The 25,697-nt window shown below is 42.0% G+C and overlaps 3 protein-coding genes across 11 annotated transcripts in view; 1 reads left to right on the forward strand and 2 right to left on the reverse strand.

Moving 5' to 3' along the window:
* The window catches only part of arhgap17b (Rho GTPase activating protein 17b), a 21,201-nt gene extending 17,252 nt beyond the window's left edge, over positions 1 to 3,949 (forward strand). For 2 of the 4 annotated variants that reach the window (XM_079365955.1, XM_079365958.1), the window contains 3 exons: positions 269 to 390; positions 794 to 1,207; positions 2,683 to 3,949. In XM_079365955.1, coding sequence (XP_079222081.1) covers positions 269 to 390; positions 794 to 1,207; positions 2,683 to 2,828 — 682 coding nt within the window. In that variant the 3' untranslated portion in view covers positions 2,829 to 3,949. Of the gene's footprint in view, positions 1 to 268; positions 391 to 793; positions 1,208 to 2,107; positions 2,160 to 2,682 lie in introns of all 4 variants that reach the window. The other 2 variants (XM_079365957.1, XM_079365956.1) reach the window with 2 other exon arrangements.
* grid2ipa (glutamate receptor, ionotropic, delta 2 (Grid2) interacting protein, a) overlaps positions 1 to 25,697 on the reverse strand; it is a 198,286-nt gene that overhangs the window by 153,894 nt on the left and 18,695 nt on the right. For 2 of the 4 annotated variants that reach the window (XM_079365946.1, XM_079365948.1), the window contains 15 exons: positions 25,247 to 25,398; positions 24,882 to 25,043; positions 23,741 to 23,847; positions 23,478 to 23,625; positions 22,000 to 22,331; positions 19,117 to 21,525; positions 18,899 to 18,986; positions 18,296 to 18,382; positions 17,919 to 18,115; positions 17,608 to 17,763; positions 16,939 to 17,025; positions 16,713 to 16,842; positions 16,457 to 16,575; positions 16,210 to 16,374; positions 12,707 to 15,347 (listed from right to left, as the gene is read on the reverse strand). In XM_079365946.1, coding sequence (XP_079222072.1) covers positions 15,267 to 15,347; positions 16,210 to 16,374; positions 16,457 to 16,575; positions 16,713 to 16,842; positions 16,939 to 17,025; positions 17,608 to 17,763; positions 17,919 to 18,115; positions 18,296 to 18,382; positions 18,899 to 18,986; positions 19,117 to 21,525; positions 22,000 to 22,331; positions 23,478 to 23,625; positions 23,741 to 23,847; positions 24,882 to 25,043; positions 25,247 to 25,398 — 4,420 coding nt within the window. In that variant the 3' untranslated portion in view covers positions 12,707 to 15,266. Of the gene's footprint in view, positions 1 to 12,706; positions 15,348 to 16,209; positions 16,375 to 16,456; positions 16,576 to 16,712; positions 16,843 to 16,938; positions 17,026 to 17,607; positions 17,764 to 17,918; positions 18,116 to 18,295; positions 18,383 to 18,898; positions 18,987 to 19,116; positions 21,526 to 21,999; positions 22,332 to 23,477; positions 23,626 to 23,740; positions 23,848 to 24,881; positions 25,044 to 25,246; positions 25,399 to 25,697 lie in introns of those variants that run through there. The other 2 variants (XR_013781022.1, XM_079365947.1) reach the window with 2 other exon arrangements.
* On the reverse strand, positions 3,774 to 12,601 carry slc5a11 (solute carrier family 5 member 11). Of its 3 annotated transcripts, none has more exons than XM_079365961.1 (16): positions 10,816 to 12,601; positions 10,382 to 10,533; positions 9,733 to 9,804; positions 8,912 to 9,016; positions 8,748 to 8,807; positions 8,552 to 8,656; positions 8,334 to 8,439; positions 8,147 to 8,227; positions 7,850 to 8,055; positions 6,960 to 7,095; positions 6,710 to 6,817; positions 6,468 to 6,618; positions 5,754 to 5,922; positions 5,199 to 5,414; positions 4,723 to 4,894; positions 3,774 to 4,638 (listed from the first exon to the last, which is right to left on the reverse strand). In XM_079365961.1, the coding sequence occupies exons 2-16, from the start codon at positions 10,520 to 10,522 to the stop codon at positions 4,406 to 4,408; spliced, it is 2,061 nt and encodes a 686-aa protein (XP_079222087.1). In that variant the 5' UTR covers positions 10,523 to 10,533; positions 10,816 to 12,601; the 3' UTR covers positions 3,774 to 4,405. The 3 variants fall into 3 exon arrangements, with proteins under 3 accessions (XP_079222087.1, XP_079222088.1, XP_079222089.1); XM_079365962.1 differs by adding an exon at positions 10,217 to 10,263 and having other exon boundaries at positions 10,382 to 12,601; XM_079365963.1 differs by lacking the exons at positions 10,382 to 10,533; positions 10,816 to 12,601 and adding exons at positions 9,485 to 9,559; positions 10,217 to 10,230.

Below are 25,697 nucleotides of genomic sequence, written 5' to 3' on the forward strand. Positions count from 1 at the left end.
AAGCGACTGCATTGTGGCGATGTCTGATTTTGCATGTCACACTTTTTCTGCACAAACTGATTTTGCATCCTTGTCTCAGTATTATCATTAAAACGTTCTTTGGATTTTTTTTCTTGTGCGATAACCTTCATTTAACATGATTACTTTCCTCTGAATCACAGTTTAATAGTTCGCATGCTTTTTCTTCCAGTGATGCACAACTTGGTAAACCTTGAGCATGAATGAAATGTTAATGGTTTAAGATTTTGATTTGTTTGTATTTTCACAGCCCGGCCCGTGAGCTGATGTCCACCCCTCCTCCTCAGAGGAATGGTTCAGTCCATCTTTCTGTGGGAACCCCTCACTCTCAGGGTGGGTCGAGGGGTCCGAGTCCACACATGGTTCGTAGAGGTGAGAGATGTGTATTTCTGTTTTGATTATAAGCGTTTATCCCTTTTATATCAGGGGTTCAATGCCAAGGACCCCCAGAGCATTAGCCTCTGCCAGGGGACCTTTTTTTTTTTTTGTCCTCAAATTTCTTGTACATAACAATGCAAAATATAAAAAATTAAACATACAATTTAATTTATTTCATTTTTTGTAGAGTGTTTTATTTCAACTAAAACACTTATATAGAGAAATAAAGCATATAACTAGATAGACTAATTTCATCTAAAAAGACCATTATTAGGATGTGACTGTCACAAGATATACCTCTTTATTTTTGTTCTATTTCCCCCGCGTCTGTCCAAGTTTTCCAAGCTCATCTTGAAAACACTGATTTATTTAATATAACTATGTTTTGATTTTGAAGGCACCAAGAAGCAAGCCCCCGCCCCGCCCAGACAGGCCAGCCCCTTTGTCTCCCAGCCAAGCAACACCCAGACCCCCGGCTCCACTCATCACCCACCCATCACTCCCAGGCGCCACCCGAGCAAAGACAACATAATCCACGCCCCGAGCCACCCTCCTCCGCAGCCTCCTCAAGCCCACCAGGCTCAGGTGGAGTCTGAGCCCTCTCCCCCCAGCACTCCCACCCCTCCAGACACTCCACCTCACGATGCTCCGCACGCCACCCCGCTGTCGTTCCACCACTCTGGGTCCCTCCCTCGACCCTCCAGACCGGCTCCCAAGCCAAAGCCCCGACCCAGCCTGCCGCCTCCGCCACAACCTACAGCCGGCGAGGACGGTGATGGCTTCTTCAGCTCCGCCTCCAAGATCATAACAGGTAAACAGTCAGTTTTCTCTGGGCCCCAAAGCCTGGCTCTCAATGCTTCTGTAGAAATAGGCTGAATACAAAATAGTCTCAAGTATCATAACACATAAAGACTCTGAGTAATGAGTAAAGCTAACTTTTGTTAAGTAGAACGTTTGAATGCACTCAAAAAAAAAAGCACAACTCTTTTACACGTGTTTATTTGTGAACGTCCTGTATGATTATTATTATTATGTATGATTATGAGTTTCAGAGTAAACTCTTAGATGAGTAAGGGATGAAAGAAACAAACATGTAACTTCTCTAAAGTAATGTCATTACGAGCTAAAGACAAGACATAGTAGCTCAGAACAGAAAGCCCTTCACGCCTCCATCCAACAGACCAGTCCACAGCTCCAGGTCCTCCCTACCCCGCCCCACTCCTTCAAAAATAAAATGAAAAAAAAAAAAAAAAAGTCTGTCGCTCAACTAATCATATTTAAATCAACAAACACTTTGATGAATTATAAGTTGAACTTCTCTTAAAGTAACTACTGCTAACATCTGTCAAATGAACGTCCTGGATTGTAAAGTCTGATGTTTTTATTGTTGCGGTAACAAAGATGTATCATTTTACATAAAAGGAATTATGTACTTCATTATATCATTTGTTGTTAATGTTTGCTTTGTTTTGAGGTTGTAACTTCAGGTGTAATAAATCCTCATCTATATAAAACAAACATCTTTAGAGATGTTTGTACCTTGGCGTTAAACTCGCTGGTCTTCTTCTGATAGTCAGTATTTAGTGATCTCTGCTTCCTCTCAGGGCGTTGCTCTTTGAAGTTCTCCTGCTTTTGGTTTCACTGTATCATAGAGCTTCACACATTTATTTTGGTGATCTGATGCATGACAGGAAATGTGTAAATATTGCAGATGTCTGAACTGCCGGCCTGCCTATAAGATGAGCTTTGCAAGGCAGGTAATGGTAAGGATTTGATTGGCTGATGCTTTTGGTCTTGCTTCTGTGTCCACTGCATGTCTGTCTGTGTGTTGAAGGGAAACAAGATGTGCTTGTTTGCTCCTTTTGTGTGCTATAGTGGGTTTTAAACATACTGTATACATTCTTTGTATGCATCTCCCCGTTACATTAACCTTTTCGTGCGCCAGAACTAACTGACTGCTTTTTGCCTGCTAATAGTTTTTTATGATAACTAACATGCCTCTTAACCATCTGTGTGCACTTCTGTAACAGGTCTATGCAGAAAACGTTGCACTAACAGATTAAAACACCAAGGATTCTCCCTCAAAAAAAAACCCCTGCATCGATACGTAAAAAAGTGGCTTAACTGTAATCTTTGCTTCTTCAACAAGATTCAAACAAAGATCAGTCCTTGGTGTCTTACTGAGTGTGTAAAGGTGTCGTTTGTGCTCCCACGTAGAAACAGTGTACGTTTGATTCTCTGAATATATTTACTTATCTGACCTGTCCCCCCTAATGTCGTGCACAGACGGAGGCCTTGTCCTAAAGGGTATTGGTCGAGCCCTCATCCCGGGGGTGATTGTTGACCAAGAAGAGGAGAGCTCTGCTGGTCAAGAGCCTGCTGCAGTCGCCACCGCCACAGACCCGATCCAGAACGAGAGCACCGCGCTGTGAGAAAGAACATATCAACCCTCCTCCCTCCAGGGTGGACAGCAGAGAAGTTTTACATGTTTAGAATCAAATTTCAGAGAGGTAACTCAAACCTCAGCTCAATCTCGAAACTCCCATAATGCCAGGCTGCTTTCTGGGGACGCAACAGCTACATTTTCTTCTGTTTTTGCTGAGACTTTAAACCTGAAACTTCATGTAACAAAACTCCTGATGGGCTTCAGATTTCACATCAAACCCCTGTTGTTTGGGCTGCAGAGCCTCACTAGTCCTGAGGTGAATTTATCCTTAATAAATAAATGAGTACGCAGGGGTCGCACTCCGAGAGCATCAGTGAATCTGGCTGTTAATGCTACAGGTTCAAATCTGTGAGTTTGTTTTGAGTCAGTCTGTAAATCTGCTCTCAGTACCAAGTCAGAGTTGATGACGTATGGAGATGTTTAAGTGTTAGCCAGTCTCTGATGATAATGAGACTCCAGAGTGAAACAGAATCACTTTCTGGGATTTTCAAAAATAATTCCCTCCTCAGATTCAAAAGGCCAAACTTTTCCGATTTCACCACACACTCCAGCATCGCACTAAATGTGCAAAATTAAAGGACCAAAGAAATGCAAGTGGGCCAAAGGAAATTTAATTTCAATCAAGAGCTGCTAAGGCTTCTAATGTGGATGTTGATGACCAAGTTTTTTGTCACGAGTGCAATATGAAAGTGCAGGAGTCTCCCAGAGGTGTCACCTGCTCCACAGACACGCTGTCATTTCTGGTAATTCAGGGAATTTCCTTCTATTAATCCAGGGGGTTGAATTTGATCTAAATTATATTCTATTTCTGAAGACCTGAAACAGCCCAAGTGTTAGCTTTCCTCCTTTGAAGGGATTTTTTTAAAAAGAAATGTAAAAGTTTAAAGTTTGCAGCTGTGACCAAAAACTGCCAAGTAATTAAAACATTAAATTCTTGTTTGTGTTTTTTTTTTTTTTTTTCCTACGGCCGACAATCTTCAGCCTGTTTGGGGTGGGTTTATTTTCCAGCTCTTTGATCGTCTTTTGATTTGTTCTCATTTTAATGTTGGCTTTTAATGCATCATACAATGCAGCTCTACCATTTATTAAAGATTGTTTAATATTGTACACTGTTGTCAGCTTTTCTCATCATCCCCTTATGTCAATATAAGTTCTTATGCTGAGATATATTTTCAAGTTTATTCAAGCTCTATATACAAAGGTTAAATACCAAACATGATTATAGTCTGTTAAATAGCAGTACTTTCACTTCCTTTTTTTATTTTATTTTTAAACAATACAAATTGAGCTTTTAACCTGAAGCTTTAAGTGTACAAGGTTAGCAGCCAAGGTCTTCTTGTGATGCATCAATATTGTAGAATTTTACTTGATAGAAGAACAATTTCTCAGAAGATTTTATTTGCAAGTAAAAAAAAAAAAATCATGCAAATCTGTGTTGTAAAGAGGGTCACCTCATTGTTTGGATGTATCTCTTTTATTGAGTCTGTTTAAGGGGCATAATAAAGTCAAAAATAAAGTGTAAATATCTGTAACCAAAACATACACACGTGTCATAACCTGCCTTCAGCCCCAATAGCCAATCATAAAGCAGATCACGCTGAGACAAATGAGGAGGTTAACGTTGACGATGAGTCGCATTCGGGGATTTTCTTCCAGAGAGGAGATCGTCTGTACGGTTACCACAGGAGCTGCTGGATTTTCACCTCCCTCGTCCCCTCGCTTCATCCCACACAACCAGTAGAGGGCGCTAATCAGCCTGGACTGGCTCTGGACGCTGGGCGTGGAGGAGGAAGAGTCTGAAGAGTTCAGGAGGAGGAGAGGGTGTGTGAACAGGAAGCTCTGCCTCAGAGTGTGAAAGTGAGACAGAAACAGTGACCCACCTTTTCTTGGATGAGAGCCTTTTCCATCTGACCTCTCCTGATCTTGTCCTGTGAGGTCCGTCCCATTTATCTGAGTAGTTATCACTTCTGGGATGGTTTTACTCTGCTCCACTAAGACCTGCTCTTTGGGCTCTACTGGGTCAAACCTTGTGAACCAGGTGAGACGGCTAATCTGCAAGACAGAAGTGACGATGAAAGATCTGGGATGAATAGATACGTCCTCCTGTAGATTAAGTTTTTGAATGGCCTAAAGTGTGAAACATTTGGTTAAGGTCTTAAATCAGTCAAATGCAAACTTGGCTTTAAGGTACTCTGAGGTGTTATTAACACCCACAGGTGCTTCAGATCAGAGGAGGAGGAACCATTACGATCTTTTTGTTAGGCAGGGGACTGGTTAGCAAACTCAAAATTGAGTTTCTCCATCAGAATCAGTGGTCTTTATATTCCCTGTTTTCAAACTTTGACCTGATGCTCACCTGTTCAGGTTTGGGCCCCTCTGTAGCCAGGCTGATGATCACCACCACAACCACAGTGATGAATGACAGCAGCATGGAGAAGTACAGGTAATGGACGTACTTTAACACCCCTGGCCTGTTGTCCTCCTCGTAGCACAGGGGCGCAGGATAAATAAAGTCCAATAACATGCGGATGCAGCCAATCGTCAGGCCAATAGTAAGACCCCAGAATGCACCCTGGAGAGGACGAGGACGGAAGAGCAAAATAAGTATTTCACTCTTGAGTAATTTATTTTCATCTACTCCATTTACATTCAGTTAAACATGACTTACAAATGTTAAGTTCTCACATTATTGATTAGTTGAAATGTTGAAGTTAAATCATGTACATATTATTCTTGTGTTTTATATGTTTGTACATTTTTAGTGCTTTTCTACATTGCATTCCATATTATATTGTTCTGTTACTAACATTTTGTGTTTGGTGTCCTGGTGCTGTAACGCCACAGTTTCCCAGCCTGGGATCAATAAAGTACATTTATCTTTCTAAAGCAGATTTGTCAGTTTGTAAACCACCTTCTCATTGGTCCTCTTCCAGAAGCAGCCCAAGAGGAAGATGATGGAGACCGGAGGCTGCAGATAGGTGCTGATGGACTGGATGTAGATAAAGAGTTGACCCCCCTGACTGGCCTGGACGACGGGAATCCACAGCACCGACACCACCACCAGCACCAGTACAAACACCCTGAAGGGAAAATAAACCTCATCTATATTCACTCCAAAGTATCTTATCCCATTCATTCACATTGATACGCCACAGATGAAGCAATGGGAGCAACTTTAGGTTAAGTGTCTTGCCAAAAGACATGCAGTAGCTGCAAGGCCTGGGGATCAAACCACCAACCTTCTGGTCAGGACACCACTAAGTCTACCAACTGAGCCACAGCTGCAACCACAAGTGACCTAGCTGTTAGATTTCACTCCATGCTATGCCTAATCCTAACCCTGGTCCTCCTAGCAGACGGCCCCGGGTTCAAATCCGACCTGTGGCTTCTCCCTCACATGTCCGCCCCTCAAACACATAAAGAAATATTTGAAAACTGAATAAAGGTCCTAGTTATATGGAATGAAAATCTTGTGAACATTTTTATAAATGTGATTGCCTTGACAGTTTCAGCTGTTTTTTGGAAACATCAGACTCCAGTATTCTTTCTTTTTAAGCATTTTGGCTGAAATGTCTCAGTCTGTTATTGTTCTTCGCTCAATTAAAACACCAAAAAGGTCACAAACCTGCCCACAAGCATAAGCTCCCACTCAGAGGCACTGGTCCTGACACTCTTCCACAGATCCATAGTGAAAATTGTGCTGGAGCTGTTAAAGATGGAGGTCAGCGAGGACATGAGGGCAGCAATCATTACAGCCATCATCAAACCTCGCAGCCCTGGAAGGAAAATCAAGGAGATCGTCTTACACACAAAAAACAGAGCTCAAAATGTCGGACAAGAGGTGAAAGAAAGGGGAAAGTTTCCCACCTGCAGGCAGCAGCTCCATCACCAGCCTGACGTAGGCGGTGTCTGAACAACCCACTGGGTTTCCACAAATCTGTTTACACTGCTCAGGGTCTGCACACGCCACATCATCTGCAGGATATCAATGAAACACTTGAGAATCAGTACGTCCTGTCTGTAAAACTGCATCACTTTTCTATTTCACAGAAGTAACATTAAGGATACATCTATTGGATGGATTCTGGTTCTACTGAATGAGACATGCATGTCTTACCTGTGTAAAGTATCCTGCTAATCATGCCAGGCAGCATGATGGCGAAGAAAGGCAGAATCTTGAGATATGCAGCCATGAGTGAGCCACCTTTTGCATGGCTCAGGTTTTTTGCAGCCAGGGATCGCTGCACAATCACCTGCAGAGAAACACACAAGCACGCAGCCACTCTTCAGTGAACTTTCTCGAACTGCCGGTTAATGAGTTATAAAGACATGCAGAGGAGCATAAGTTTATTCAAGCAGCGGCACATTTAGTATGAGTCAGAAGGAATGTAATTATCATGAATCATATTGTTATCACTAAGACACCTGGCAGGTATCAAGGGGTAAAGGTTTCACGTGCAAAAGTTTGTTTCTGAGAAGACAGGAAATGCTCTTTGAAACCATGAGTTGTGTCATGTTTGGTTGCTATGCAAAGAAAAACACTGTGTGACCATTTAAAATAAAGGCTGGACTCAAAAAATAAACTTAAGACACAGATGTGTGAAATCAAGTCAATGTGGAAGTGCCTTAAATGTGCATTTGTTACAAAGGCCAATGGGGCGACTCGAAGGTCAGCAAAAAGACGTATGGTTGTTCAACGGTCTTTAAGAGAATGGCTTAATTCTCACTTGTACAACTTTCCAAGTAAAGATTTTCCTGTTAACATCATTGGCTCAATCTTTTATTTTAAAGTGATCTGTAACGTAGCAGGTCAATATCTTATAATCATAAACCTGGGTTAACTAAGTGCAACCGACCAGCAACAGCACAAAAAAACTTCAGGATATTTTAAATATTAGTAGACCTAATATGGTATGTCTATGTTGGCATATCCAGGTCTTTGTTCCATTTGTAGGAAAAAGTTCTTAAAAAATTGTTTTCCTTTTTTTTTTTTTTTTACTACATCACCTGATCTGAACACCAGTACCACATGGAGGGGACGGACATGCCAATGATGACTCCAGGCCAGGGCAGGTCTGAGTTAACCGGGTCTCTGAAGATGTGGAAGGCGTCGTCTCGTGGGAGACCACAGGTTGAGTTTGGGACACGGATCGAAGGGATGGCCTTAAAGTATCCTTCCATTAGAGCATTCCAGCCTCCGACTTCGGCAAAGCCTAAGCAATGAAAACATCAGGGTCACATAAGCTGGACTACAAGCTGCTGTTAACGGCGGTGTATAATGTTCATCTGTCATGTTCGACTCACTGAAGCCCATGAGGGTGAGAGATCCTGCCAGCATGATCACCGTTTGAGCAGCATCTGTGTAGATAACTGCAGCCAGACCACCTGAGACACAAAACAAAGTCAAAGACTAGCAATAGAATAAAACACATCACTCATATCTGTAAGCTGCAGAAACGTTTTTAAAGGGCGCGACAAGAAGAAAGATCACCTGCTACAGTGTAGACAGCTGTGACTGACAGCAGCAAGATCACAGACAGGTAGATGTTCCATTTCAAAGCCAGCTGAATAAAAAGAGCACCTGCGTACATGTCCACCTACACAGATAAACATACACACGGGACACATATGTTGTAGATAAAAGGTAAAGAAAACAGCATACAACACACATGCACATAGTGTAAAGATTATGGTGGGTTTGTGTCATACCGATATCTTTGTGAAAATGTAGATGAACAAGTACAAAACGGTTATAAATAACTGTGTTCTTCTGCCACCAAACCGCCTCTGCAAATACTCTGGCATGGTTGTAACCTGGGGGAGGAAAAAAGAAAAAGAAAAAAGGTTTGAATGAACAAAATGATGCATGTGAACAAGTGTGATATTTCATGTATTCAAGCTCTACCCCAGACGTGATGTAAATGGGCAGGAAGAGCCACCCCAGCAGCAGCACCATCAGCATACCCTGTGGATGATCAAATACCAACTTTAGACTCTAAATTCTACTTCCTCTCTTTTAAAATATGAAAGCAAGTGTTAAGAGAATAATATGAGTGTTAAATGTCTCACATTCCACTCATATGCAATAGCTCCAATTCCTGCAGCAGCTCCTGACCCTGCAAGGCCGATGAAATGTCCACTGCCAATGTTACTGGCAAACAGTGAGGCACCGACCTAAATACAGATCAAAGACTCAGAATAAGGACATTTTTGAAGATATTAGAAATGACAAGGGCACCGGTGTGGTCTGGTTGGGAGCTAATATGGCTTTTAAATTAGTCAGACAGTGCTTAAAACATACTGAAGGTACCTGTGAGGAAGACAGAACTTTAGTGGTCACATTTATCCCCCCTTTCAACCAGTGTAAATAAGTATTAGAGGACCTTAAAACATGTGTGTGAAGCTTCTTGCTAAACCCCACTCTTATCCTGTATTTGATCATGCCTATAAACCCCTCTATTTCTGCCCTGGTCAGAAGAGGCTGTTTCTGGGTCTGTAGCTTTAGATATGTAAATGAGCTGTGTCTGACCACGCCCCCTTTCTGGAAGGGCTCGGGTGTACTTGGGCTTTCTCACTCCATGTCCTATTGTTTACAATGAGAAAGCAGACTCACAAACACCTAGCTGTGGGAGTGTCACCCACCTGGGGGAGGGGCTACTGCCCTTTGTGATGTCATGAAGGGAAAATCTCCAAACGGCCTGTTTGAGCACACATTTTCTGAAAAGTGGAGCAGGCATAAGATGCAGAGGATGGACTTTTATCATTATTGGGGGGTTTGTACACCAACTAGGGGACACATATTAGTGTTTGAAAAACATGTTAAATTGTATTTTTATAATGTGACTTTTACATTTCAGCCATCACTATCTACATTGATTTATGTGACTTACCGGCCACCAGGTCATGCTCTTCCCAGCCAGGAAGTATCCATCCACCGTGTTGCGCTTTGTCCTGAACATGGACTGACAGAAGAATGATATCTTTTAAAAAGCCAACTTAAGACAAAGATGTGCTTCAGCATTTGTAACTAAACACTGAGCTTTCTTTACTATCATGGCAACTCACTAAAATAATCAGTCGTTTTTTTTTTTCTAAATCTTTTTATAGCCAATGACAAGATAATAACAGACCTACTAAAGATGAACATCTGGACCATCAGCTCTCTGCTAAAGCCTGAGTTTGGACCATTACAAATTATGTTTAGACCACATCAAGCCTTTTTTCTCAAACTCTGTCTCTGTATTTATCCCTGTCACCAAAAGGTTAGTTTTGAGAAGTTCCGTTAAAACCAGAAAAACACTCATTCTCAAACTTCAAAGGAGGAAGAAAGGTGTCTTTAGAGCAACAGAAGAAGAAGAAAAAGTTCATACTGACTTTTCCAGTTGAAGGACATTACTAGAATTTGCTTGACATTGTAGAATCTACAGGACAAAGAGGCAAAACTCAGCGTGGCATATTCTGATTTCAAGCCATCAACCCTCAACTCTCATTTAAGGAGACCATAATGTATAAAAAAGATCGGCACACTGTTCTACTCACCCAGAAGCCAACAGCCAGAATCAGCACAAAGTAGAAAACCAGCACCACTATGTCCCAAGTGACCAGAGCAGCTTGGCCCTCTGTGGATTGTGATGGAGAAGGGGCCATGCTGGTCCTTTGTGGGCCATTTGTAGAGTCCATTCTGTCAGCCGCTGTGTTGGTAGTTAACAAGGTTAAGACACCTGTCAATTTCCCAAAGATTAAAAAAATAAATAAAAAAATTAATATTGTTCTTTACATCTAGTTTAAGGTACTTTAACCTTCTGTTGTTGTTGTTGTCATGGCTAAAGTCATGTTTCCCTCTTCTCTCTGCATCCTGTGCTCCTGTCTGTATCCGTGTCCACGTGTTTGTGCGATTTAGTTATGAGGGCGTGCCATCCCTTTTTTACTACTGGATCCCCTGATAATTATGCTCACCTGCCTAACCAGTTCACCTTGCTATCTTGCCCTGCATCAACCAGATCATTTGTTGTTCTCAGGTCTGGGCAAACCACCACTCTGGCCACCTTGTGCATCAGCATCTTGTCATGCTGGTTATCATTCTGAAAAGTAGAAGCATGAAAGCTTCTAGGCTTTACTCAAACCTGCTAACAACAAGTCTGATAACTTCCTGTAAGCTTCCAAGTCAACTAGCCCTCAAACAAGAGTCCCCCGTTCCTTTAAAGTTGTTGCATAAGCTGGTTTTCCAATGTTGAGCTGCTGCCAAAGTCCCTACGATCCTGCCTCCAGGATCATTCCAGGTCTGAGCTCCTGCCCACCTGTTCATCTGCACCTCAAATCCTTTCATGTCTCCAGCCAGTCCTCTATATCTGCACCATGCCTTTCATCTTCACTCCAGTATTCCAACCCGTCCTCTGTAAATAAAACTTCTTTCACTTCTTCCTGTACCCAGGTTCATGTTGCAACACGTTTGTTTTTTTTTGACAAAGGAATGAAACGAAACGTTCATCTCTGGGATGTAATGCCAGTCAACTGGAATATACAAATGTTCACCCGTTAGATCAGCCCTGCTGACGTGTTTATTCATCTGTAGGTAAGAATCTGAGACACATGCTGACATTTCTTATATACCCGTTTAATCCCTTAATAATCAATGCTAATCTTTTGACAGAAGTACAGGAGATATGTGTGTACTGTTGTTATTTGAAGTGGACTGTTGTATCTGGCCTAAAAATGTCCCTTCTTTGCTGTGGTGTTACTAGAAAAACATTCAAACGAACCACAGTTGCATTAAAAATAGTAAATCTTTCAAGCAACAATGTAAAAAAAGTAGAAGTAGTATATCTCTGTGTCTTCACGCTATCTTTATGTGGCATCATGTGTCAGTTTGTTGATAAACTCACCATTCAGTCAGGCGTCGAGCTGTGAGTCCGTCCAGCCTCTGAGCCAAACAACAACATGACAGCAATGATAACTGGACGATCCTTCTCTCGAAGCTTCCTCTACTCACCTTAAGATCAAACTCCACTTTCCCCTGTCGTGTGGACAACAAGTGTCTGGTTAAAATGTAAGGGATTTATGACTCTTAACAGAGACGTGTGTGAACAACACACTCGTGCTGCTCGTGGAAGAAACCAATGATTACTAAGTGAGCTTTAAACACACTCCTATTACACATGAGTGTTAACAACCCTAAATGACTACAACACAGCAGCAGGGACATAGTAGTGTGTTTCTGTGTTTCCGGAAGAGAAGGGCTTATCTCATGAAAAAGAAGATTCATCTGAGATTTTATTGCACTGACACATAACGTGACAGCAGCACTGGCAGGTGCGTACACAGCAAATCTGAAGATTTAGGAGTTAATCTCATACTGATGACAGTAATACAAATGCCTCAGATACAAACGTTAATCAGGCAATGGAAACCAAATTCATTTTTATTTACAAAACCTTCAAAAAGTAAACGTGTACTTCTCAAAAACAGCAGCTTACACTACACTAGCTGAGAATATAACGGCCGGCCCAGAGCTGCAAAACATCTGTCAAAGCTCGTAAAGTTTCAAAATCACCCGTTTTAAGGCTGTATTATTTAAACTTAAAGTGAAGGTCATTCAGCGTTAGGTAAAGCTTACTTCTGTATAGAATGCAAAGCTCAACAAGGTAGGTATAATAAAGGCTTTAAAAACAATAATAGGTTGAGTATTTTTGTTGCACTAGTTCTATAATTTCAGCCGCTTTTGAAATATCGACATTAGATCACGAATCAGGAAGAAGAACCTCTAAGTACGTCTTGATGTGCTAACGTGTTGAAAATGTTCATCACTCGATTATTTGATTGTGAGACAAACCGTCTCCGTGTATAATACAAACACAGACACTCAGGTACATCGTATACCGCTCTTTATAGTTGTCAGCATTGTTAGGATACAATACAAAATACAGACTTAACACTTTATAGGCAGCAACGCTTAAGAGGTTTACATTCAGTACTTTAAGCTGGAAAAAAAAAAAGAAGCTACCTGGGTATATTGTTTTTATCATTAGGTGGCATTTACCCGTTCAACATCACCACCTGAAGCGTAGTGTTGGACTCAGCAACAAGAACGACTCTGCTACAATAAACTTAAAGGTGTCTCCGTCAGTCGCTCCATTTTACACTCAGGATGAACAAAGTGCGTCACACAGCATCTTCTTCACTTTCAATCCTCTCTGTCTGTACAGTGCAAAGGATCTATACACATCATCACACAGCAACATATATTGCACACTGCCCGCTGTTCGCTCCACATGATCCCACTTCTGCTTCCTGTCAATGTTGTTTCCACGACTTTGAACGAGTCAAGAATGATCCTTAAACCGTTACGATGATGTTTTATAAAAACAGTTGCAAAGTTCCCACTATACATGGTCTCATACATACACGTTACTACAGTAGTATCCCAAGGGAAGTATCATACAGGATAACAGCATTATGACCGCCATGGGAGGAACTCTGAGGATATTCTTACATCAAGGCATAAATATAAAGCAGGAAATTAAAAAACTACTGAGAAAAACAAAGGCTACACTTACTCAGAAGTTATTTGACATTCAGTGTGGTGGGCAGCTTACAAAAATAGAGACATGACACGTCAACTCAGAGGACTCACCTTTGGAGGACTCTTACAGACCTTCAAATGACCATGAATTTAAGAGTCTGTCCTTAAACATTCTTAGATGGCAGCAGAGTTGAAAATGGAAGAAGATTTTTAATTTTTTTTTTAAAGCACGGTGGCAGCTTCTGAAAATGTAAGGGTTGATATTAAAGTAGACTCTTTTCTGGCGTTTGCTCCTAATTCAGCTCTGCACATTCACTCGGGGAGCTGCTTTATTCAGCAGGTAACTTTTTGTTAAGAGCAGCTGTTAACACTTTAAACAAAAGTCCCAATATTCAACATTCATTAGCTGCTTATTAGCATGCTAATTAGTAGCATACTGTCTATTTATTAGTCATGATAAAACGCTTATTAATACCTCAATCTATGACCATAGTCTATAACTAATAGGCAATTAACTAAGAGTTTCCCCTCTGTACTAACATGAATTGTGAGTTTACGATGCTTTGCTCAATTTTACATTTTAAGGGCCATATTATGCATAGCATTAAGTATGGCTGGGAATCTTTGGGTGTCTCATGATAGGATTTCAATTTTAATTCATGGGGTCATGATTCGATTGAGAATCTATTTTTGATTTAAAACGATTCTGGATTCATGATTCAAAGTCTATTTTTGAAAGAGTACTTCAGGATCGCCTCCAGTCATCTGTGACACGGGATGAATTTCTTGCTGCTCCATTTGGCTTTCTATTGAGTTCAAGAGCTAGCCTTAGCAGTCAGCAGGGAGTGACTGATTAGCCAAAACTAAAAGTTATACATCGATTGAAAATCTCAGAAGATAAGAATCTCAACTTTTACATAAATCTATTTTTCCACACCTCCTAATATTAAGATCATAATTCATGTTCAAAAACTTGCTGACTTACTATCATCAATCAGTAATTATTAGGTATTGAAGGTAAACTCTTCGTTAATGACCTGTCGGCTTTAGACTATGCTCATGTATAATAAGGTACTAATTAGCTCTTCATAATGACTAACAAGCAGCCAGTATGCCAATAATTAGAATGCTAATAGTTAATGGTGAATTTAGCGACCCTCATTTAAAGTGTTACCGATCATGCGACGTTATAATAGATTATTAACTAAGTCTGGTGCAGAGCAGCGCCGGCTCAGACGTCATGCTGTGCTACACGTTGCTTGAAGTTTTGTAAACAGTTAGGTAAGAAATAGGCGTGTTGATGTAAAACGTTTTTTTATCCACCCCAAAGCATCATTTTCTGCATGTTTGATAAAAAACAACAACAACAATATTGGCTGTTATAGGAAAACAAATGAGCCGATACAGATGTATGGTGACAGGCCCATATCAGCCTCTAATGGTCACAATGTGAGTTTAATATCTATTTCAGGATAAAGTATGTTTATTTTTGTATCTATTTCTTATTCTTAGCTTTAAATATAAATCAAAACGATTAAACTCTTACAGAAAAGAAAACTTAAAGGATGCTGCAGAGTCACTATGTCTCACTTGGTAAAGGTACGTTACCAGCCAAACAGTTTCTTTTTAAATATTTGTCTTAAATATTCACATTTAAGACGTTCACAAAGACTCGAGAGAATAAACAGAACATATAATACCACTGATATAAAGCTAACTCTTTATCTCAGATGCAGAAGGCTCCACCTTCAATTTGATCAAATAAACCCCAAAACAGTCTTTTTTTGCTCCAATGGTGCGCTGAGCTTCATGTGTGAATGGTTGCATGTATATACAGTATATTTGCATACAGTAGGTGTGATGAAGGAGGCGTGCTGTCATCTCCATACATGAGTTTTATGAGTGTTACCAAGCCAAGGGGGAGGCCATTCGTGGACTTCGGGGGCTCTTTGAGTTTTCTGCAGCTTGACGCTCACTGAGAGCTCTCTGTGCAAAAGACAAAGAAAAGAATAGAGCAGTTTAAATATGCCTCTGAAATCCTCCTGCTCACACCATCACAGCCATCGACCGCATCGGAACAAACGTCACCCCTCCTATTGGCTTGAAGTAAAGTCTGATTAAATCGTGCCGCGTTGTCCGGTCAGCTCACTCGAACTTTCTGCAGATTAACTCTCGGGGGGCCGACAGGAGAAACGCTGAATAAGTATGTGACTTATGTGAAACTGCTTTCAGTACAATGGTTTGTAATAGCTCTTTTAAAATGAACGATTTTCATTCATGGAATATTCAAGGTTAATTAAAGCTCCCTGTTAACATTTTACATCATGTTTTTAAATTAGGCTTGGATAATAAAAGATTCAGTTCCTGAAATTGTGTGATTTTAAGAATGAATAAATGATTTGCAAAAAAATGTAATTATAAAAACTGAATTAATTGTGAACATATAAATGAATGATCAACTGATTTCAGGGGGGTAATTAACCTTTTGAATGTCAAGTTGTTAAAGGGCCTAGAAAACAACTTCTGCCTGTGAAGGCTGAATGTGAACCATAAATAAATTAATCTGAATGTTGAGCTCATACTTTGTTCAATTATTGAAAAAGGCTTTCTGAAAACAATAACAAGACGCAGAAGTCTGCCAGGCTCCACACAGTGATTCTGTTTGTAGCTGATTATCAAAACCTTGGCCTTGTTGAAATGCAGGATGTGCTCATTAGATGCTGCAACGCTTTCTAAAAACAAAACACGAGCAAAAAAGAAAATTGAGAAACTCATGAGGTAATCATCAGACAAAGCGGGTGTTTATCGAAGCCAGTTTGGGCTAAGTGAATCAATCTTTCGCGCTCACCTCAAACTTGCCCATGAACTCTGCAAAGATCCCAAAGAAAGCCTCCGTGTTGGTGGAGTTTCCGTCTTCTCCGAAGAAAGTGGCAGTTTTGCTAAATTCTTCCATAGCTCTCTGTTGCAGTGACTCCAGAGACTGCACTGCTGGATGACTGTTTTCCAGAAACGTCTATGCATACTGGAGTCAAGGGAAACAAGATTTACATCATATCGACTGATATTTATTTATTTATTTTTTTTGTGAAGGATACACTCATGACGGCAGCAAAGCGGTCCTCAGCCGTCGCGGGCATTTTCTGACACGCTGAGCGGATATCCTGAAGTGTTGTTTGAAGGTCATTCAGATCTGATGTGATAGTTCTCTGGTTGACTGTAAAAAAATAAATAAAATTAAATTAAAAAAAAGACTAAATATGAATTAATTTAATTTTTCAATTCAATTTTATTTATGTTTATTCTTAAATATGACAAAGATCTGAAACAGAGGTTGAAGGAACATGCATTTACCTTTGGCTGCAAGAGGAACCATGGTTAAATCTTTGGAGAAATCCAGCACCTCAGGAAAGTGCTGACATAACGACTTGACCAGGATATGTAGAAACGTTGACTTCCCATCCACTGTCTTAGTTGTGCTCAACTACAGAAAACACATTAAGTCATAACTATACTAGCATCAAATGTGAAGTAGGAACAAAGAGGCTTTTGTTATGTTATCTGTTTCTAAAAGATTTACCTCTGTGAGGAAGTTGATCTTAAAGCCTGTGGTCTTGTTGGTTTTTGGCTGGCTGTTGTTCAGGTAGTTCCCCATCGCCAACACAAACTAAGAGAAGACAGTGCAGGATCCTAATAAGCAACATTTAAAAAAAAAATGTGTTTTTGTTTTTTATCGTCTTGTTTTTTTGTGGGCGTGGCCCTCGAACAGACCGGGGAGGTCTGTCACCGTATAGATCGTAGAGCGACTTTCTTAAGCACTTATTTCACGTTTGGTCTTTCTTTTTCTGTCAGTGAGACACTAGAAATAAAAACCATGAGCTCATTAATAATCAACACAATCTCACTTCTTTTGGAATCAGTGACGTCTCCCCCTGCTGGCCATTTGCAAGAACGCAGGTTTGTGTCACTTCCTGACTGTCTTCACTTACAGTGCCAGATGCTACATCCACTTCTGTAGCACAGTTTAAGTTCCAGTTTAAATCCAAGGTGAACACTTGACAAACTCTTTTGAATTTAATTTACAGACTTTTATACAAAAAACACAATCAACCAAGGTGCAGTTGGGACGTTTTTGTGTCCGATAAGTCAAATCGAAATCACACAGAATTGGGAAATCCTCCTCCTCATAGCAGGCGTTCTCTTAAATATATATTCACATTTTTATTGCGTTGGCTTTACAAAAGAATACCTCGAGTATTTTAGCCAGCTTCTTGCTCGTCTTCAGCTCCAGTGAAGCCTTGTAGAGACAGTCGTACGCTCCCCTCAACTCCTCCGTCTTCTCCTGTAAGGAACACTTGAACAGAAGGCTCTCCAGGCGGGTCTTGTACTCGGGCACTGACAACATCTGATGTAAAACACACACAAGAAGCAAAAGGAATTTGGTAAACACAAAAAGCCAGAAAGACAAATCCTTTGTATATGTGAATGTACTTGGAAATAAACACTGATTCTGAAGACACAGCAGGTATTCCACACCGTTTACTTTGCTTTGGACTTTACCTGCAGCACAAACTGGTCGGGATCACTGAGTTTACTCGGGTCCTGTCTGTACTCTTCGTACTTTTTGACTTCCTCTGCATCTGGAGCGTACAGCAGCAGCTGTTTGATGTGGGACGGCTCCAGCCTATCAGTGGCCATGTTCATCAGTACCTGACGCAGCTCCCCAGGAGACAGCTTCAGGTGGGCAATAAGGATGGCTAAAGGTGAAAAGAACGATAAGGCATTTATAATCAAACCGGAGGAAGCTGATCAGCTTATTCCTAATTATAACCACAAACCAGATTCATCTGGGATAAGAGGAAAAAAAGAAGTATCAACATAGTCATAAATTATGATTTAAAAAAAGGAAAAACACCCCCAAAAATAATTTGACTTACAGGCATTGTAGGCCTTCTTATGGGACAGGATTTCAACAACATCTTTCTTCTTGAAGGTTTCTAGCGGGGGCGGCTCCAGAGTAGGCACTTCAAATGAGACAAGCGTTAATGAAATTCCAGGATGCTACGCAGGTACATAGTAGACAGCACAGGAGAGAAAATGATGAGGATGTTGGCCCATTTAACGGATATTTTACAGGTACCCGAAGAGAAAATCAATGAGGAATAAATCTGAATAAATCTCGTGTTATGTGGTTTTATGTTACTGGTTGTTGTAGATTTTAAACACAGCTAAAATGTCCAACTAGGGACACAAACTGGAAATCAGCAAAAGCTATAAACTCTGTTGTATGTGAAGTTGAATCATTCCAATTCAATTGAAAATAATAATATTTCTGTACAGTTCAATTCAATGTATTAGAGACAACAGAAATACATGAAAGAACCTGGATGGTAAAATGCTTTAACGTACTGGTGCATGTGTCATTCTGTATTAAACACTTGACATACTGCGCAGATGAGAGCGCCTCACTAAGAGTTTAAATGTTATGATTTGAGGCTGTCGTGCCGTATGAAGCACTGTAGATAACCAGGTGTACTAACTTGAGCTCTTCTGTGTCCCAAAGTGCATCTCCAAATCCAGATACTTCACCATATCATGCAGTTTGTCATATTCGGAATTTGCTCCCAGCTAAGAAGGACATACAAATTGTGAAACATTGTTTTTAATTTCATGCGTCTCATTTGTTTCAATTTCAAACACTATGTTCATACCACACAAAACATTGAAAGTTCCCACGTCAGACCCACTTAAAGCCCACCTGTCCCCAGATGGTCCCCTCCGAGTTCTCCACTTGCTCCCAGCGCAACCTCTTCACACTCATGTGGTTGGAGTCCATCCTAGAGAGCGACGGCCTGGGTAAGGGTGGAGGGGTGCAGGGTGGGGGCAGGGGTGGAGGTGGGGGTGGCTCCAGGTGTTCTGTTGGGTCAGATAGAGAGTGGGGAAGGGACTGGGGTTGGCCGTGGGAATGCTTGTGTTGGGACTGAGTTTGTGACTGGTGTGCAGACTGCAGCAGGTGATGTGAGGGCTGGGACTGCGGACGGGTGGCCTGGGTGGAGGACTGGACTTGATGTTGGGAGTGGTGGTGCTGTGGCACAGGCTGGAAAGTGGAAAGGGTGGGTTGGTGTGGCGAGAGGGGCTGAAAGGTGGAGAGAAGAGGCTGAGGTCTGTTGGGCTGCTGGGGAGGGTGGATGACATGAATCTGGTGTTGGTAGTCCTGCGGAAGAGGTTGTGGGGTCATATGGTGGATATGGTGGATTTGAGGTGTGCTGGAGTGGTGGTGGGTCTGCTGGATGGAGTGGGGTCTTTGAGGAGAGGGCTTTGTCGGTTGGGGGTGATGGGTTTGGTGGATCTGCTGCTCTTGGTGTCTCCCTTGCTGTATTTGCTGTTGACCTTTAAGACTTCTTCGACTCTGATGGGAGTGGCCGTCCCGGTTTAGCTGAACTGGGAGGGAGGCCGGTTCAGCTGGGGCCTGATGCAGAAGTTCTGTGGAGGAATGATGGGCCTTATGTTGGTGTATCACATGGGTTTGATGGAGCAGCTCTGTGGAGGCGTAGTGGGCCTGAGGTTTATGCATTTGATGGAGCAGCTCAGTGGAAGAATGGTGTGGCTGTCCTCGATGCATCTGGTGAGCTTGATGGAGGAGTTCCGTTGAGGAGTGGTGGGGCTGCATTTGCTGCATCTGATGAGCATGCTGCAGGAGTTCGGTAGAGGAATGATGGGCCTTGGTTTTGTGCATTTGGTTGAGCATTTCTGATGATGAGTAGTGGGAATGGGCCTGTTGCATCTGCTGGATTATCTCGGCTGATGAGTGGTGGCCCTGGGTTTGTTGTAACTGATGAAGCACCTCAGCAGAGGAATGGTGGACTGGGGCTTGGTGCATCTGGTGGAGCATCTCCTCAGAAGAATGGTGGGGCTGGGATCTCATACCCTGATGGCTTTGGTAGATGCCCTCGGCATACTGACCTTGTTGGCTGGGATGAGATGTTGGTTGCGGCGATGACTGGTGAGGAGATGGGGCTGAACGGGATTGGCGTCGTTGGTGATGACTCTGGTGGGCTTGTTGTTGCTGTGCTTGGCGCATCATCATCAGAGGGTGGCTGGGATGGTGATGGTTGGAGTCTGGGGATGGGAGTGGGGGTAAGGATTGGTGGAGTTGTTGGAGAGGCGACGGTGAGTGGGCTTTCTGCTGCGTTGGCTGGGTAGGCATCGAATGGTGGCTCTGGTAGATCTGTTGCATCTGCTGCTCTTGATATGCTTGTTGCTCCTCGTAGGCTTGACGCTCCTCATAAGCTTTTCGCTCTTCATAGGCTTTTTGCTCCTGGTAAGCTTGAAGCTCTTCAAGTGCTTTTTGCTCCTTGTAGGCTTGACGCTGTTCGAATGCTTTTTGCTCCTGGTAGGCTTGGGACCGTTCGTATGCTTGTCTCTTTTGAAAGGCTTGTTGCTCCTGGTACATTTGTTGTTCTTCGAAAGCTTTTTGCTCCTCATACGCCTTCTGCTCTTCATATGCCTGCCTCTCTTTGAAAAGTTTCTCCTGGTATGCCTGCTGTTCATGGAAAGCCTGCTGCTCTTGGAATAGTTGTTGTTCTTCAAAGGCTTTCTGCTCCTCATATGCCTGCCTCTCCTTAAATGCTTGTTGCTCCTCATAGGCTTGTCGAGCCTGCTGTTCTTGGAAGGCTTTTAGCTCTTTTATGGTGGCGTGGACTTGAAGATCGTCTCTTGTGGGCAACACCTTATGTAAGGAGTGGCGTTTAGGTGGTGGATTACTCCGGGGAGGAGGTGGAGGAGGAGGTCCAGATTTCCGGCGAACTGGCACATATGCTCTTGGGGAATGCTCAGGGGTGTAACTAGGGTTTTGCTGCTGCTGCTGTTGTTGTTGTTGCTGTTGTTGCTGCTGTTGCTGTGACTGTGCAGGTGCTGGAGGCGGGGGAGGCGGATCATTGAACTGTACAGGTGGGGGTGGTGGAGGGGTCATCGGGGGCGGAGGGATATGGTCAGAGGAAGACGAGTAGGTGAGAGAGGAGGCATTCTCTTCTCCGCTACTGCTTTGAACGTCACTCGGGCTGCTGAGCTCTGGGGCCACAAATCCTCCGTTTTCCTCTTCGTCCACCACCAAGTCCTCTTCGTTATCATCATCATCCTCATCTGGGAAGTCCATCTGCACAATATCCTGGTATTAACACCAAAGAATTAAATTAAGCCACCATTTAGAGTCTTATAGAAATGTATTTCATGACTTTTAGGATATATGCCCATTTTCTTCCCAACACCAAAACAATTGTCTGTAATTTTATCAAGCTACTTGAAGTATTTATCTACTGTAGCTATACTGTGCGAGGACTCATTTTGCTGTACATTATAATGATATATACATTATACATCATTATATAATTGAAGTATCATGTAGGCACTATTTACAAGTAAAACAAAGCATGCACAAGGGAAAATAAAGATTCATAGAGTTACATGGAAAAATGGCAGAGACGTCAGCACCTGCCATTTCAAATTGTCCTCTATTACTTATTATGTCTGACTACAAACAAATCAATTAATATGTCAGGAATAGTTATATAAGTTTTATCATGGTGGCAAAAAGCTATTTCTTGCAACAAGCATTGCTGATTTAATCCTGCTGTGACTCTACCTCCTCATAATCATTCTCAGGGGTCAGGAAGTCATCAACGATAGACACCCTCTGTCCCAGCTGCTCGCTCAGCGCATCCAGAAAGCGATCTGTGTCTTCTGAGCGCGGCGGTTTGGAGAAGGTGTAGCGGCGCTTGCTGCTGCGATGGGTAGGAGGACTAGACGGGTAGTCAGGGGGCTCTGGAGGAGATGGAGGAGGACTGTCCAGGCTGATGTAAGGGTTGGAATCTCCACTGGTCTGACTTGTCAGACCTGACGAATAGAACTGGGCTGCAGGGGGGCTTGGGAGGGGCTCCGGCCAGGATGTAGGCAGTGGGGGGCCCTTTCGGCTCCCTGAGAAAAGGAAGATATACAGTATGCAGTTTTATATTGATAGCCTTATCATCTATAACATCATGCAAGAGTACAAAAACAGAAAGGATAATGACAGTCTCTCAAAAGTTGATTACTTAAATTAAAGTAGTCCTCATGCATGCATATCATAATATTATGCATAACAATATTTGCACTCTTTCACTTTCCGACAAACTGTAAAAAATTCCCACAATCGCTCACCGGCTAAATTTATTTCAGACAAGAGTGACAATACTGAACTACCTTTCTCAAATAAGATTAAAAAAAACAAAAAACGATTGTGCATGATTTCAAAGCGAGGTGAAAGGTTCAAATGTGAAAAAAGGTTCAGCACAAGAGGTGACAATGAGATTACTAACGATTGCAGAAAACACATTTTCTTAAACAGAGTGTTTTCTAGTTCCACTTCCACCATCACCATATCCTCCTTATGTGGTTCAATGACCCTGGTTTACTTTAGTGTACACTACCTTTAATCTAAGATGCAAGCAGCTTCAGAGGTCAAGAGGGTAAACCCTTCTTTCTTGTAAGATAGCAGCTTGTAAAAATGCCAAATAAGGCTTCACTACTATATCTATTTACTATTTGATTATGTTTTTATTAGATTTAATATAGATTTATAGATAGATCTATAGATTTAATTATTATTTTAATATTGTTTTAAGATATCCTGTATGTTTGACCTTTTTACTCTGTAAAGCTCTTTAGTCGACCTCATGTCTTTTAAATGGGCTTCATAAATCAAGTTGACTTCACATCTAGATGTTAGTAGATCCCTACTGGGTCTACATATTTAACAAATAAACTTCAACATTCAAAAGAGCAAGGCTCAATACAAGGTTTACAGCAGTGTGTTATTTCTCCGACTCTGTGTTGCTGTATATTTCACTAAAACACGATTTAAAGACAGAAAATCCTTCAAGGATATTCAGTTGAGGGAGAAATGGGTCTGCTACCTTGGGATTTATCATGTTGCACCGCAGTACTTTTTAAACATGCTGTGATTCTCCCTCCCTTACATCAATACACATGCACACCCACACACACTCGCACAATTAATAAGCTAAGTCGTTATCTTATACACATTATTCCTGGGACTATGAGTACATGTTTACTATCCGCTACCTGTGTTAGCATGTATTGTAGGGGAAGATGTGCGCGAGGGGGGCTCCAGATCCAGCAAACTCTCTGGTGCAGGAGGAGGACGACTCTTCAGAGACTTGGACCTCTTGGATGAATACATGTTTTCCAGCTCAGCGTACACTGCTGACAGCTTGTATGATAGGAATGCAGAAAGAAACCAGAGTGAGACCTCTCGCTCTTATAATGATGCAGCCTAATTTTAATCTCTGTATCTTTTTCTCATGAGGATGGGCCTCGGTACATACATTGGTGAGGTTGTTGGGAGTTTCTGGAAGAGAAGTACCATCACCAGACTGTCTCTCTCCTGGTGCCAACCTCATCCCTACCTCCAGCACCGGCTCTGAACGAAGGCCTGGGACGATATACCCATTAGTATGGCTGATACACAACAAAATATTGGTTTTTCCAGTGGACTAAAAGTTAAAGCACTGGGTCATACATGGTCACTGAGTAGATCCATTTTGAGGGCCAGTAAGCCACGATATTTATATAGCTGTCTTTTTCCTCTGATGTGGAACCAGGGTGGAAAACTCAAATGCAGCTAAAAAATCTGGAGGGAATTTGGGCAATATTTCAAGTAAAAAAAGCATATTTGGTAACTAGTTAGCTACCAGCCAACATTAGCGTTCAACCACTTCCGAGCAAACAACACCATCTGATAGCAGGACACAACACAACTTGGAAATGCAGGTTAAATGCAGCAGCATTAGCAGGTTAGCTTGCCAATTATGTCGTCAATGCAAACAAGTAGGCCTGCCCAAGTACTTAATGGAACAGGTATACAATCACAACATCCATAATCAAAGGCATGAAATTAGGCCTTCCTTCCCGTGTCATGTAGCACTATCAAATGGAAATGCTGAGGTTAAATTGGTTGTATGCTGATGTTAGAGTACTCGTGTCTTTTTAGGGTTTCAGTGTCTTTGGTTCGAAAACAAGTTATCAAATATGTTGTTTCATGTTGAAATGTGGCTCGACGTCCCTCCAGATTTATTGGAAAGCAGTGAAAACGTTTATTCAGATTGTCTACGTTTAAACCTAAAATGTGGAGGCACAACTCGTTAGAGCACTCGAGTTTCACGGCCTGAACGCAGTAGGGAAAATTGGCCACTGTGTAAATACCGGCAGTGGACAGGGTCTGGTATTAGCTTCTAAACCAATCCAGTAAATTTCGGCTACCGTACATTTGGCATATTAAAACTGGTAGAAAAAGGAGATATCAGAGACTGTAAGCACTAGTTGACCCGTTGGTGTTCATGATCACAGTGAAAATAATGCAAATACTTCAGAAATAATATTAATGATGGTGATAATGATCAAAGGTGTCATGGCGGTCCGTTTGTTAGTGTTTCTACTGATGATGATGATTTTAATGAAGGTCTGTACCCAGGCCCAAGTGTGTTCCAATGACCAGGTCATCAGAGCTACGTCCCCTCACACTGCTCCTGTACGTGGTCCCTGTCACCCTCATGGAGCTGCTACGTCGATGGGGCTCGGGGGCCACCTCAGGCTCTGGAGGAGGGGGAGGAGGAGGTGGTGGTGGTGGTACTGGAACACACACACACACACACACATCGGCAATGCAAAGGTGCATATGGAGGGCTGCAACACCTGAGTGTGTTTAATTTAGATCCCCATGACAGCTTTCATCTAATACACAAACCACTTTGACCCACACACGAGCATCTCAGAAGACACGTGCACCAAAATGATAGAAAGAAAAAAGACAAAGGACAAACGGACGCACACACCTGGTGCTTTAAATCCAAGGAAGCGTGAGATCTTGCTCTGGCAGTGTTCCTGCTCCTCGTACGTCAGCAGCTGGTAAACAAACTGCCAGATCACCTGTTTGGCTGGAGTGTCAAGCACCGGGAACACGTCCACGATGAGAGTGTCCACATTCCTGCCACCACAGAAACACAGGTAAGGTGAGGTGACACAGATCGCCTGGCTGTCCGAAAAACAAAGAGGGTCAGAGTTGTGTTTGGAAAACTTAATAAAGAATGAATCGCTCTGTGAATCAATTTCACACAACTTGCACAACACCTGAAACTTATCCTTAAGCCTTTACAACGTTATAACTCTGTATCATATCTTTATTGACTCTGAGGGTAGCCAAAGATAAACCCTGATCATGTCATCAAGATGATCACTGTTAAAAGTTTTAGTCTCTAAATGTTTAAAAATAAATCCATGTGACTC

Source organism: Symphodus melops, assembly GCF_947650265.1.
Source record: "Symphodus melops genome assembly, chromosome: 17".
NCBI classification, from domain to species: Eukaryota; Metazoa; Chordata; class Actinopteri; order Labriformes; family Labridae; genus Symphodus; species Symphodus melops.